Source organism: Salvia splendens, chromosome 20, assembly GCF_004379255.2.
Source record: "Salvia splendens isolate huo1 chromosome 20, SspV2, whole genome shotgun sequence".
Taxonomy (NCBI): Eukaryota; Viridiplantae; Streptophyta; class Magnoliopsida; order Lamiales; family Lamiaceae; genus Salvia; species Salvia splendens.
The window spans coordinates 26,534,897-26,549,806 of NC_056051.1; the positions used below are offsets into that span (position 1 = coordinate 26,534,897).

Here is a 14,910-nt window from a genome sequence, read left to right on the forward strand (position 1 = left end):
GAGGCTACGAAATGCCCGACCGGGTGAAATTAGAAGTGGGAATCGCCCGACCGGGCGAAAGACGTCTAGATGGCTCGCGGGAAACGCCCGACCGGCCATTTTGAAGCATGAAATCGCCCGACCGGGCGATAAAACTGTACTTCGCATGCTTTCTGAAAATCACCCGGCCGGGTGCAATATTGGGCATGAAATTCACCCGGCCAGGTAGCCAATTCTGAGAGCTTTCTGCCCGACTTCTTCACCATCCGAGCTTCATTCTTTGTTTCACCATTCATTCTTCTTCCTACACCACAAAACATCATTTTGCAAGCATCAAACTATATAGATCATGTAAAGTTAGGGGAATAAAAATGTACAATTTGATTCACATCATACTCCCTACATCCCATAAAAATATGTGCACTTTCTATTTTCATCTCTAACACAAAAATATGTGCATTTTATTTTTGAAAAGTTATACGTACCAATTTAATAATGTGAGTCTCACTATCCACTGACACTATTTTTAATAACATTCTCCTCCTCTCTCTTACTTTACCAATTTTGTCTTAATTCTCGTGTCATATCCATTGTCCATATTTTTATGAGACGGAGAGAATATTATTATTCTAATAAGAAAGAAACACAACTGTAAAATAAATAAGTAGAGTTCGAATCACCAATGCATATGTATGATTGTTTAAAAAATGAAACATTTTTAACAATTGAGTTATGTTGCAGTTCGTTATAAATTGGAGTTTGGTATCTATAAAAGTAATTATATAATGTAGTACGTAAAATGTATATACGTCGGAAAGCAATGTCAAATTGGGGATTTGCACTATATATTTTCGAACAGAAGAGCATATATATAGGTAAAAATAATTGTCGGGATTAATTATTTTTATTTCTATAATTAAGATTGGACCTAAGATATAAACAATCATCATTGTTGGGATTAATTAATTTTATCTCTATATTCAATATGAAAAAAGAGGGTGAATTTGTATACGGCCAAACCACATGAATATTTCCCAAAGAGGACATTAGAGTTGGGCAAATGTCGATATTGAATATTTGCAATGCCATTGGAAATTATTGTCCAATTTAAATAAAGCAATTATCCAAAATTCCTAATAATAGTCTTGCCACTGTTATACGTGTCAATAAATCCCAACTGTAGTTCGGTATTTGCTTCCAAAATGAATATTTAATCATGGAAAATACAAAAATTATACATTCATTAACATGAAGTTTTTGAGTTCAGTGCTTGATAAATAGTGTGTAACAAAACTCATCCTCCTATAAAGAAATTGCACAGCATCCAAAAGCATCGTATTCAAGATTTTATTATTTGGTAATTATGTGTATATGTACCTTTTCAGATGCAATATATTCGGTTGAAAATATAAATCAATATCCATGTACACTTTAGTAGTAATATACAAACTAAACTCTTTATCCAGTTGAGATAATGATAGATCTAGAAAATCAAACTCATGAGAGTGTACATAGTGAATAAGGCGGTAGCCAGCGTATTGTGACGGGCGTCACTAAAATGGATGACAGACAAATAACGGAAGTGATTCCAATACTAAAGGGTTGGGGTGGAACTGTTGCACCTTGGGACTAACGACAACTCTAAAAGCTAGAGATAATGAAGTTTTCCAGCACGTATGGGTTGACGATGGATCAATCGACTCCCACCCCATCTAAATCCGCAACAATTCTTAAAATTCAATTATTGAATAGAAAAGATAATAATTTGATATGATTTTTTTTATAAAAGATATAAATATATAAATACTCTCAATGAAGTAGTTGCATGGACCAAAAGTCCTCCATGCCCCAAGTATTGTGATCATTTGATTGAGTTGGAAAATTAGGGCCTTGAAAACTTTGCATATTTCCTTGAAAGGAAGAAGTAGCAATAATTGGCGCATATGATTGGCTAAGTGCATGATCCGCAGGGACACAACTGGAGTGAACTTGGTTAGTGAAGACTGGTTCTTCGATATTGCTTAAGGGCAAAGTGGAGAAATTCTCAGACTGTTTTATGTGCTTCTGAATTCGAGTTCGCCAATAATTTTTTATCTCGTTGTCGGTTCTTCCGGATAAATGTTTTGCAATTTTCGACCACCTGTCACATAAAAAGCATAAATTATAAGTATGATTCTCCTTTTATTTTCTATTTTTATATTTTAATGATAAGTGATAACTTGTTCGTTAAAATGATGTTTTTCATGTAATCTCATCACAAATAGAAAATTGCATTGTTTCGGCTGTATTCCGTCGAACTCATTTGATTTGCACTTGCAAAAATAGTTTCACATTCATGCAGACGCTTAATATTTCGAATTAATATTTTAATTTGTCATGCATTTGGTATATATTGATTGATTGAGATTAATATGTAAGATTGAATCAAACATAAAACATTAAAAAAAGCATTAGAATTAATAAATTAGAATAACATTTGTGAAATACTAATAAATAATATGCCAATTCTGACGGAATTTTAAGAAGTTTTCATGACTATTGATCAATAAAATAAATCCATACTCCATATTTATCCTTCTTCAGTAATTTAGGAAAATACTAACTTTTTCGTATAAAAAGTATGCTTATATAGGAAAAAATTACTGCTTGTACGTTAGATATTTGCATAATTTTCTTCAAAGTAAATTTGAAATTATTTATCATAAATATTTCAAATCAAATCGTTTACCTTTAAAAAATGGGGCAATTTATTAAGAATATACATAAATGATAAATACCACTCCTATGTTTATCTTTATTCAAATACAAAGTTGTATGGTATGGTATCTGTCCATTTCAACATTACTAGCTAGCTAGCCTTTGAGATTTTCCATTAATTATTCCCCCTAATTTGTTTTCTACATTTGCATCGATCATATTATTTTTTGATAATTTGTTTTTTGCAATAAATATGATTAAAATTTTACCTGTTACCCCATTTAGCATGCATCTCTATGATCAAAAGGTGCTCCTCCGCCGTGATATTGCCCCTTCTCACATCCGGCCGGAGGTAGTTCAGCCACCGGAGACGACAACTTTTTCCGGTGCGCTTCAACCCTAAAACCATGATTAATAGAAATTGGGTAAAAAAGGGTTGACTGTCAACATTTGATGTCATTGTCAAAATCAGGTGGACAAGCGACCAAATCGACAAGTTAAGGACACAAAAATATCAAACTTAATGTTCTGAACCAAAACCGTCAAAAATGTAGCTAGCGAAATGCCCCTCTTCAAAATCTCAAAATCTATCAATGCACATTTTTCTCCCTAAATATAATTTCCCGACTTTATTCTTAACGCAAGATTTTCCTCATAAACACGATAAAAGTAGAAAAAAAGAAGATGACGCGACGAAGAAGAAATGATCGACGTACCGGCGGATCGAGCTAGTGAATTCCAAACACCTTCACCATGGTTAGCAATGTAGTTTATAAGAATGAGATCCTCTTCCATAGTCCATGGGCCTTTCCTCACTTCAGGTTCATTGCATGGTCTTTTCTCCATCTTAGTCATGAGAATACTCTAATGCATATAGAGGGGGAGAGGTATTTGTAGAAATTAATAAGGTTGGAGCTCAATTTATAGAGATTGGCTAAGAAGATTAATTGCTAGTTAAAGTAGCTATTAGTAGATGTATAATTGAATAACTTTTAGCCTAACTTTGGTTAATTATAAAATTAATTTGAATCATTGATACACAAACTACATATCAACATGCACCCCGGCCCACGCCTTAATTGGGGGAAAAAATAATTAATTGTGGTGGCCATGAAATTTCTATATAATAAGTACATGCATGAAGTTATGATTTTACATACCTAACTAATTACTCCACACACAATTAATTAATACACATAAAAGCACTACTTATAGTGTGGCATCATAAGTAAAATTAATCGTAGGAAGATACGTTTAGGATTGTATATGTAGTAAGTGTCTTTCCACATGTTTATGTCTTTTGTTATAATTTAATTATTTTTTGTTGATCAATATGATGTCATGTGAAAATGGCTATGCATTTTTCTCGCAATAGGAAACTTACAAATTTATTTGTACAAAGTGCAAGCAACAACTTGCATATATGTAGATTATTTACTATATAATGTATATGTGTAGCACTTCGTTTGCATAGGGTGAATCTTTGTGTCTCATTATGTTTTTGTTGGATTTTGTTTTGAATGGCTTTTGTGGGAGAGTTTTTTAGGGTGAAATTTTGTTTCTACTTTGATCACCAATTTCCCGTTGAGCCTTTACTCTAAAATAAAGACTATACACTCTATTTGTGTACGAAAGTACTTAGTTTTTCATTTCTTTCTTCCAACAATATTTTCCTAGTTTACCAACTATTCTCACAAAAATCTCCTTATTCATAATCCCACTTCAACCTTAAATATTTACAATTACACAAACATACTATTATTGGTCCACCATTAAAACTTTACTCCACTCACAAATAATATAAAACACTCCATACCATATTCTTCCACACTAACAAACAATCAACAGAAATTATTAAAATTGGTCCCACTAAACATTAGATAATAATTTTAAGATGAAAAACAAAATATCCAAAAACTATTTTGATACATCCAAATAAATTATAAAAGAAATTATTTGTTGAGATAGGAAATCCAAAGAAAATGGTATAGGAAATATATCATTAATATGTGGTTGAGATAGTAGTATTAGCTGTTGATTTCAAAAGATATTTTGATAAGTGATTATATGTGAAAATAATAGCATATAGAAATTAGGTCTAAACAATTGTTATCCACACAAAATCCTAACTAAATAGAGAAAAGGGACAAAGTCGTTTGCATTTGATAGGGATTTGTCGATGCTTTAGGGTTTAATAATTAAATAAACTATAATACCGATTTAATAAAATATCATCAAAACTTGTTAAAACATTTAAACCCAAATAATTATTTCACGAATTACAAATCCATATTTTGACTCGACTTCATAAAATATCATCAAAACAAACGACGATGATATATCTTTATTGGAATCGAGCTCTCTTTTTTCTGTTTATTTCAATTGATTACTACACTAAATCTAAGTAAATTAACTATAGAGTAGATTCCATGTTAGCTCCCAAGTTGTAATCATTTTATTTTCATAATATTATTCTATATCAATATATAAAAAGAGTTCGAAAATGTTATATATAATGTAAAAATAGCCAATACATAAAGAGGCTAGTCAATTTGCAAGATTATATATCGGGTTAAATATGTAGTGTGTTTGGTGTATGGGATTGAATCTCACAACTTAATCCTAGATGAATAATCATGTGATGCTTAGTCATAGCCACCTCCATCCAACTAAAATAATTTCACAACTTAATCTTAGATGGATTATTAAGCTTGGATAATTTTTGACAAATAAATCTACAACCACCCCATGATAATTTAATCTATAATAAGCAAACACTCCATAAACACTTAAAATTCTATCTTTGTGATAACTCAAACCCATAACTTATTACGTGGGGAGAAACATTTTACCAACTAAGTTACGTTTCATCATCTTCATCTAAATTTTGTAGACATGAAAGCCCCAATTATTAATATCCAATTATAGTGTGTAACATGTAATGTAGCCAAGTGGAACTACAAAGTTTAAGGATGACAATGAGGCTACCATATTTAGTAAAGTTTCAAGTGTGTGACCACTTTTCATACTAAATTGGATTACTCAAATTTCTACATGGGGACTAAAGTTAGACTTAGATCATGGGCTTTATTAAGTAATCTTCAATTTCGATTAATTGTTGACCGCAAGCCCAATTTGTGGACAAAAATTGGATTAAGTGGACATGCATGTGACATTGCACTTTAATATCAACCACATATTTAATCAAACTACCTAATTTCTATGGGAGTTTATAGATCTCAAAGTACAAATATTTGCTTGAGTTGTTGTCCTTCCGTACGTCGTTGTAGCTATGTAAAGTTATGTTTTATGAATGTTGTTTGATTGAGTATATGAAGATAACACTTATTTTCGGAAAAATAACATAGTATTTTCTCTTCTCAATTCAAGTGATTGATTTCTTTTTATCGTTATTTTGTAAAGATGATACTAATAAATCGTATCTACATTATTCTCTTACTTACTTTACTTTCTCTCCACTTTTACTACTATCTATTACTACCTCCGTCCCCTAGATATTGTCCCACTTTGACCCAGCATGAGTTTTAAGAAATGTAATGGAAAGTGAGTTGAAAAAGTTAGTGGATTGTGGGTCCTACTTTTATATATTAGTTTTATAATAAAATGTGAGTATGAATGAATTAGTGGAACGTGAGGTCTATTACCAAAAATGGTAAAAAATGAAATGAGACAAACTTTGGGGGATGAACGGAAATGAAAAAATGGGACAAACTTTCAGGGACGGAGGTAGTATCATTTTTCCCAGACATGTGCCGAAAACAATCAATTACTTGAGAAGTGACGGATGAGTATATTAGTCTTTTACATGGGGACATACATATAATTTGTTTTCGATGGAAGCTATATAATCTAGATTTCATATTCGAGATATATCAAAAATGATTTTTTTGGGTAACGGTCGTCATAAATATCAAGATAAATCACATAATCACTCTAACATATTGAAATAAAATTTGACACAACAAATAAATAGGAATATAGACATACGATATGAGATAGTCGATTGAGTTGAGTCCTTGTGTGGGCTTGATTAATAAGTTTAGGTTTGGGCTTTAACCAAAAAAATCCGTCTATTTTTGTTTGTGCTCGTTATAAATTTATACTTATCCTAGTATTTATTTCGTCTTATTACACATGCTCGAAAAAATTTTAGATGGAATATTTTTTTTTGAATTTTGTAGACTTTTGTGAAAATACGGTTTATTCTGTTTTGTAACTAATCAATATTTTAACATTAACACGACTTAATCACTAACTCACGTAACATGATATTATCGGGCGTTCACTAAAACCATGTTACATTATAGACAATGAAATCACGTGTTGTTATTCTAAGTTAAATATCTCATTTATTGTACATCCTCCCACCTTGTTTCACAGTATTCAGTTCTCATTTTATTCTTTCCATTTCCTTCTAGGGCTGGCAAATCGTGCGGATTGGGTCATTATCGGGTCAACCTGATAATGACTCAACCCAATAAGGCCTAACCTGAACCCGACCTGTTAAGGAAACTGTAAATTCGAACACGAACCCGACCTGCTACCTTCAAATCCGAACACGACCCGCACCCGACACGAACCCGTCATCGACACAATATAATATGGGTTGACACGACACGATAACAACCCGAACCTGATATTACACGATTAAAACCTAATATTACACGATTAAACCTTAATTTTTAACCTAATTTACACAATTAAAATTCATTTTATACTATTTAAACCTAATTTATAAGAAATTAAAAAATTAAAGTAATATATATTTCTTTAAATAATAATAAAAATAATAATATTATTTCTTAATGGGTTACCCGTATCCGACCCGAACCCAACCCGAAATTATCGGGTTCTTAATGGGTCAACCCGATAAGGACACGGATCCAATAAGACTTGACCTCAACCCAATAATTTCGTGCGGATTCGTGTCGGATTATCGTTTCGTGTCGAAAATTGCCGGCCCTATTTCCTTCCCACCTTGTTTCACAGTATTCAGTTCTCATTTTATTCTTTCCATTTCCTTCTTTCTTAATGTAAACATTGATTTACGGATTATAATTATTTAATAATATAACGTCGTTTTGTTGTCTAAAATGTGACATCGTTTTGGGCAACATCTGATAACACTACATGTCTACATTAATATGTTACTAATAAGTCATCAAGTTATGTCACAAAGAAATCATAATTAATTATAAAATTAAAACAATAATATTTTAGTTATAAAATTTAAAATATAGTAAAAACTAAAAGTTGGTATGCAAAGTACCAAAAAATTATAAGCTATAACAAAATTACCAAAAAATAGGAGCTAGGAGTACAAAACACACGTAATTATATATTTTTTAATATTATTCCCATTTAAAATTGATGTTTTTTTTGTGTTTCTAAAAACAAGATAAAGCTAAAAATCAAAGAAAATTCATTTTGCTGTAATGGCAGCTCCGACGCAGCTCCTCCACTCCAATGCCCTCAATCACACGCTCCTCCCCTTCCTCCGCCGCCACAACCCCCTATTCCTCCGTGCTGCTTCCTTCGCTTCGTTTTCCCTCCGCCGCAAGCTTCCGTTCCGGCTGATACACGCGCAGGCGCGGCGGATCTCTTCTGCCGCCGTAGCTAAAGATGAATTAGCAGCTTCCCGTGAGTTACAGGAACATGAAATTGAAATCCCTAGGAAATTTCTGTCAATGTGTATTATACAATTCATTGCTGGTGATTTAGTAATTTATGCGTGGAATTACTTGATTGAATTGATATCATTTTCCTTACTTTGGAACAGCCACTGATTTGCAGTTTAAGGGGCCTCTTGAGGTGATTAAGTATCCAGACCCGATTTTGAGGGCGAAGAACAAGCGAATTGAGTCGTTTGATGAGAGCTTGAAGAGGCTTGCCGACGAGATGTTCGACGTAATGTACATGTGAGTTTTTTTGTCTTGGCTTGATTGCTTAGAACATAACAATTATGAAATGATAATTGAAATTTAGAAATTGTGGAATAATTACTTGAGCTGGAGAAACTATAACAATGCGAAAAATTTAGCTTTAGATTCTGAAATTTGGGGGAAGTGTGACATGAGCTATTTGTGATAGGATTTGTGGTTTCTGATCCTTGCTGATTGTGTTGAGCTTTGTTGTTTTCTTTTAAGTATTTTGATTTTGAATCTAGTATTCAACTTGATAAAGTCTTAATATAAGGTTTGAAAATCATGTAATTTTAGTTTCTCTATTTGAAAATCGATAAGTTGAGGTGTTACAGTGATGTTTGCAAATCCTGACTGACATTAATGTGATGAAATCATGAAAAAAGTAAAATTTGGTAGAACTGTTTATCCAATTAAAGATTCATTTGCTAGTTTTGTCTTATTGGAGATTGCTGGTAATTACAGGAATGTGAACAATAGTTGTTGGCTTGCTTTTCCACAGAACTGATGGTATTGGGCTCTCAGCGCCTCAAGTCGGGATAAATGTCCAGCTCATGGTGTTTAATCCAGCTGGTGAGCGCGGTGAAGGAGAAGAGATTGTTCTCGTAAATCCACAGATCAAAAGATTTTCGAAAAAGATAGTACCTTTTGAAGAGGGTTGTCTATCATTCCCTAAAATCTATGCCGATGTCATGGTAACCTTTCAAGTGCCCTTTTATTGTTTATGTTCATCAAAGTGTTTTTGCTGTCATCCAATACCTCCAATGATGTTTCATGGTTTTCTTGAAGTTACTTAATATTCCCACACTCGCTGCTTTTCAGAGACCAGACTCGTTGAAGGTTGATGCACAGGATATTAAGGGTGCGAGGTTTCAGATCAACTTAACCGGACTTCTTGCCCGGGTGTTTCAGCACGAATACGACCATTTGCAGGTTCATATAATCGGGCTTGTCATACTCTTACTGTTTTCATGTAGAAATCAAGCCTAGACCAGCTTTGGAACTGATGTCATTCAATTGCAGGGAGTCCTTTTCTTCGAGAGGATGAGCGATGAAGTTCTTGACACTGTTCGTGCACAGTTACAGGCAAGTTATGCTTTGCAAATAGTATCATATAATCTGATAACTATATCACTTCTTGAATTATAGCAACATAGACAAATCCAAAAACTTTGTATAACGTGAAAAGGCAGTGTCATTGCTTGAATCAATTTAGCTTGTCTAAACTCAAATCTGGGTCAAAGTTGTTGAATATTTTTTGCAATTAAACTGATATTGAGACATTTTCAACAATGTCTGTGGCATGGCACACCAGGAACTGGAAAAGGAATACGAGGAGAAGACCGGATTGGCGAGCCCTGAGAAGATTGGAGCAAGAGAAATTAGGAAGAAAGGTGTTGGGTTTGGGAAATCATGATCTTACTCTTTGTTCATTTCATCGAGGAAATCTTGGTCTTGATGGGGTGATGAATAATTTTAGGTCTCTATATTATTTGGTTACTCTTCTGATTATATGCAACTGTTATTTTATTGTCTTAATATAGTTTATAAGTAATACTCCATTCATATCCTCATAGTTGGATCATAGTATTTCTTTTTTGATAATCTTGTTATAGTTGAGTTATTTTATTTTTTGCAAAAATCAACTTATTTAAATTATCTATTTTATTCTCTCTTTAATTATCTATTTTGTTCTCTTATTATTTATTTATTCCATTCTCTCTTGTATTTTGATCTCTTTTTACTTAACCGTCCGCCCTTAATCTCTGTGTTAAAAAAACGTCTTAACTATAATAGGATGGATAAACTATTAAGTAATGGTATATTTCATCTAGTTTATAACAATATCATAATACTAGTATCCAGCAACCTCACTCAATAGACTATCCTATCCAATCCTAAGTTGGACCAACACCATCAGTTCTAGTATTGCAAACCATGCGAGATCTAGTATTAATGACGAAATAACGACCTAATATTTAAATAATAAATTACTACTCCATCCGTCGCACAAGAATATACACTTTTTTCTTTTTAGTCCGTCCTACAAGAATATGCACTTTCTAATTTTAGAAAGCATTTTCTATCTAATAAGGTAAAACATATTCTCCACTACCAATACTTTAATTAATTTTTCTCTCTACATCTTTTACTTTACCAATTTTATATTAAAACTCGTGTCGTCCCCCCAAAGTGCATATTCTTTGGGGACAGAGGGAGTATTTTTTTTTAATCAAAATCATTATAAATTGAAAACAAAAATAATGAAATATGGAGTATATTGTGAGTGGTGCCCTAGTTATACTTGGTAAGGCTATCCTGAGGTGAGCATTCATATTTGGAGCTGAATTCTTACCTCGGAATTAATCCGAAAATCCAAAATTTGAGAGAATACATAAATTTGAGTTGATCCGATTTATCTGAAAATTAGGATATGAAAATCCAAAATGTTCATAGCTAAATACTTATGGAATTGGTCTTTATATCCAATTTTTAGATTTGTATTTTAACCTTTATTATGTAAAAACAATTTTTTAGGCTTATATATCAATCTAAAATTGGGGTATATATGTATATATTTGTAGTAAATACTAATTATGATTCATTACATAATATTTTTATTATACAAGCGGTCTAAGAGTATCTACAAGCGACACAATAACTATTTTCTATGTTGATTTGTAGGCACCTTAAAAGTTGAGACAGTTGGCCCAAAAATTTAAAATTGATCTAATACCCAAAGGCATGAATGGATTCACTGACTATTTAATTAAGATCAGATGAATCTCATATCACTAAATTATAACTCTAAGTTAAAGTAACTACACCTTATTAGGACATCCAAAATATAATTTCCTTAGAGTACCTGCACTAGATTGCCACAGCGCCCTATTGTAAGGCGCACAAGCGTCACGGTGGGGGAGAAAGCGCCTGGTACTCAGCGTCGCCGTGTGGCGCGCGGCGATGATTTTCAATTTTTTTTATTCTTTAATTTATTTCTTGAAACTGAAATAAAATAAATATTCCCAATTCATTTTCATCATTCCATTCCAATCTCAAATCTCAATTTTTTCTCAAGTTTTGTTAAAGTCCAATTAAAATATACCAACTAGTTAAAAAAAAGTGTAAAATGTGGTTGTGGCGTGGCTGTCATTGTGGCTGGACAAGTTTTTGTGACTGTGATGACTAGGCTGCCAAGTTTTTTTTTTAATTGTGGCGTGGCTGTTCCACCTATTGTGGACACTCTTACTTACTAGGCCAACCCACTGTAACCCTTAAGTTAAAGTAGCTACTCGTTATTAGGACATCCAAAATAGAATATTCTTATGAGTATCCATATTAGGGGCGTCGCGGCGCCTATTGCACGCCGAGGAAGAGCCGCCGCGGTGGAGGAAGCGGAGCGGCGGTCGCGTGGCGGTTCCGCAGCGGCCTATTGTGGGCCGCGACATTCAAAAATGTATTTTTTTTCTTAATTTATTTTGTGATGACTAGACGGATAAGTTTTTGATAGTTGTGCTGACTAGGCAGACAAGTTTTTATGACTGTGGCGTGGCTGTTCCGCCATATAGTGGCTACTCTGACATATTAGGCCAACCCACTACATACTACATAACCTAGTTATAGTAGGTATGCTTGCCATTAATATTACAAACCATAACCTTCCATGTAATTAATCAACTTTCAATTAATCTATTTTTTTTCTCCCAATATAAAAGCTTAAACCCATTATATTTCTTTAGCACAACCTTTTCCCCCAAGCCAACTAAAAATGACGTCCAGAGCCTTTGTGCTAGCGACAAGGAGCTTAGACATTATTGTATGAGGTGTCGAGTTGGAGCCTGATGTAATTTCCTCCTTTCTATAGCATAGAAGTTTATTTGTAATTTCCTCCTTTGTAGTTTACTCCTTTCTATAGAATAGGAGTTTATTTGTAATAGAATAGGAGTTTATTTGTAATTTCCTATAACATAGGAGTTTATTTGTAATTTCCTCCTTTGTAGTTTACTCCTTTCTATAGAATAGGAGTTTATTTGTAATTTCCTTCTTCGTATATGAGTTATTTTTTTTTAAAAAGCCAACTAAAAATGAATCCAATAATCATTTTCCTTTTAGCTCTTCCCATACTCATTATTCTCTGCTCCAAAACCCTAAACCCTAAACTCTGTCCCCTGGCCCACCGTGCCTCCCGCTCATTGGCAACCTCCACCATCTCGACCGCCATTCCCTGCACACCCACCTCCACCGCCTCTCCCTCCACTACGGCCCCGTCATGTCCCTCAACCTCGGGCTCCGCCCCCTCGTCGTCATCTCCTCAGCCAGCGCAGTCAATGAGATCGCGAAGTCCCACGACCTCGCATTCTCCAACCGCCCATCCCTCACCGCCCTCATGAAGCTCTCCTACAAAGGCTTCGCCTTCTCGCCCTACAACGAATCGTCGAAGGAGATGAGGAAGATCTCAACCGTCCATCTCTTCAGCGCCAAGCGACTCCAGTCGCTACTCCCGATCCTCATCGACGAAGCATCGGAGATGATCTCCGCCACCGAATCCTCCGCCGTCGTCGACTTGAGCGAGGCGATGATGTCGTTTGTTAGCAACGTTGTGTCTACGGCTGCGTTTGGGAAGAGATATAAGAAGAATGAAAACCCTTTTTTCCAACTTGTTCATGATGCGGAGGCTGTGCTTGGGGGATTCTTCGTGGGGGATTACTTCCCTTGGCTGCGGTGGATCGACGATTTTTCCGGCGCGGCGACGAAGCTGGAGAAGGTTTTTCGAGACATGGATTGTTTCTGCGAAGAACTGATTGAAGAGCACATGAATCCGGAAAGGGAGAGATCAATGGATGGAGATTTGATTGATGTTTTGTTGAGGATGATGAGAGATGAAACGGCGTCGTTTGATCTCACCATTAAACACATCAAATCGATAATAGTGGTAAAAACATTTTTGGTTGTTTGCGTGTAAATAAACGAACTTTTGATATTTTTTACTTTTATGATATTTTGTCAAAAAAAGACGATAGCTAAAACAACGTTATATTAGAAAATAGCCAAACTAATTAAATAACAAATTCAATTTTGTTAGAGCAAAAATTATTTCAAATATTAAGAGGGTATGTACAAAATCGCAGGGTATAATAATTGGAGGCAACGACGGGACTTCAGCTGCTTTAGTGTGAGCGATGACAGCGTTGATGAGTAAGCCTTCATTGATGAAGAAATTGCAGGCGGATATACGAAAACTGGTTGAAAACAAAGACCTCATCGATAAAGAAACTTCCATATATGAGGGCAGTCGTGAATGAGACTCTGCGACTGTATCCACCTGACCCACTTTTGCTACCAAGAGAGACGACCAATAAATGCAGCATAAATGGTTATGAGATTGAAGGTGGGACCATGGTGTATATCAATGCATGGGATATTGCAAGAGACCCAACCAAGTGGGAAGATGCGGAAGAGTTTTTGCCTGAAAGATTCTTGGGGACGAAGAGCATCGATGTGAGGGGTCAAAATCCGGAGGTGATCCGTTTGGATTCGGTCGAAGAGTGTGCCCAGGGATGGGAATGGCAATGACCAAAATCGAACTTGCACTCGCGAGTATTGTGTACAAATTTGATTGGGAATTGCCTCCCGGAAGCAAGGAAGAAGACGTTGATTTCATTGCTCGACAGGGATTGGCAATGCACAAGAAGAATGCTCTTCGCCTTGTTCCAAAACTCGTGTTATGAGACATGAACTTAGTTTTAATAAATTATAGTAGTAGGATATGAAGATACCTGACTATTTTTATTTTACTATTTCGGGATGGTTACTATAAAATTATGTAATAAAAATAATTTTGATATTTCATGGAGTATAACACAATTAAGATAATAATATGATCCTCATATTAAATCATATATTTACTCATTTTTATAATTATAGAGGGACAAAAAGAAGACTACAATGATATACTACCCCCATCCCATATTAAGTGTCCACATTTGATATTTTAGTCCGTCCCATAATAAAAATTCATTTTCACTTTTACTATAAATGGTAAGTAGATCACATATTCCATTAACTCATTTTACACATATTTTATTATAAAACTAATATATGAAGTGAGACTTTTACTCCACTAATATTTTCAATCCATTTTCATTTATATTTCTTAAAATCCGAGTCAAATGTGAACACTTAATGTGAGATTGTGGTACTAGAAATGAATTAAATGAGCGAAATCAATTTAGTTCAATCAAGCAGCGCCCAACGATAGACAGACACGTGTCATCTAGCTAAGCTTTCCGGA

General features: G+C 34.3%; 2 protein-coding genes and 1 pseudogene across 3 annotated transcripts; 2 read left to right on the top strand and 1 right to left on the bottom strand.

Moving 5' to 3' along the window:
* Positions 1 to 1,379: 1,379 nt before the first annotated feature.
* On the bottom strand, positions 1,380 to 3,588 carry LOC121782313 (MYB-like transcription factor EOBII). The gene is made up of 3 exons (XM_042180109.1): positions 3,393 to 3,588; positions 2,946 to 3,075; positions 1,380 to 2,119 (listed from the first exon to the last, which is right to left on the bottom strand). The coding sequence occupies exons 1-3, from the start codon at positions 3,529 to 3,531 to the stop codon at positions 1,789 to 1,791; spliced, it is 600 nt and encodes a 199-aa protein (XP_042036043.1). The 5' UTR covers positions 3,532 to 3,588; the 3' UTR covers positions 1,380 to 1,788.
* Positions 3,589 to 8,098: 4,510 nt separating this feature from the next.
* LOC121780765 (peptide deformylase 1B, chloroplastic-like) lies at positions 8,099 to 10,180 on the top strand. 2 transcript variants are annotated; one of them, XM_042178388.1, is made up of 6 exons: positions 8,099 to 8,388; positions 8,477 to 8,615; positions 9,121 to 9,313; positions 9,441 to 9,551; positions 9,642 to 9,704; positions 9,934 to 10,180. In XM_042178388.1, exons 1-6 carry the CDS (start codon positions 8,133 to 8,135, stop codon positions 10,033 to 10,035), a joined length of 864 nt encoding a protein of 287 aa, XP_042034322.1. In that variant the 5' UTR covers positions 8,099 to 8,132; the 3' UTR covers positions 10,036 to 10,180. The 2 variants fall into 2 exon arrangements, with proteins under 2 accessions (XP_042034322.1, XP_042034323.1); XM_042178389.1 differs by having other exon boundaries at positions 8,103 to 8,337.
* A 2,597-nt stretch (positions 10,181 to 12,777) lies between these two features.
* On the top strand, positions 12,778 to 14,347 carry LOC121781761 (annotated as a pseudogene).
* The last annotated feature ends 563 nt before the right edge of the window (positions 14,348 to 14,910 follow it).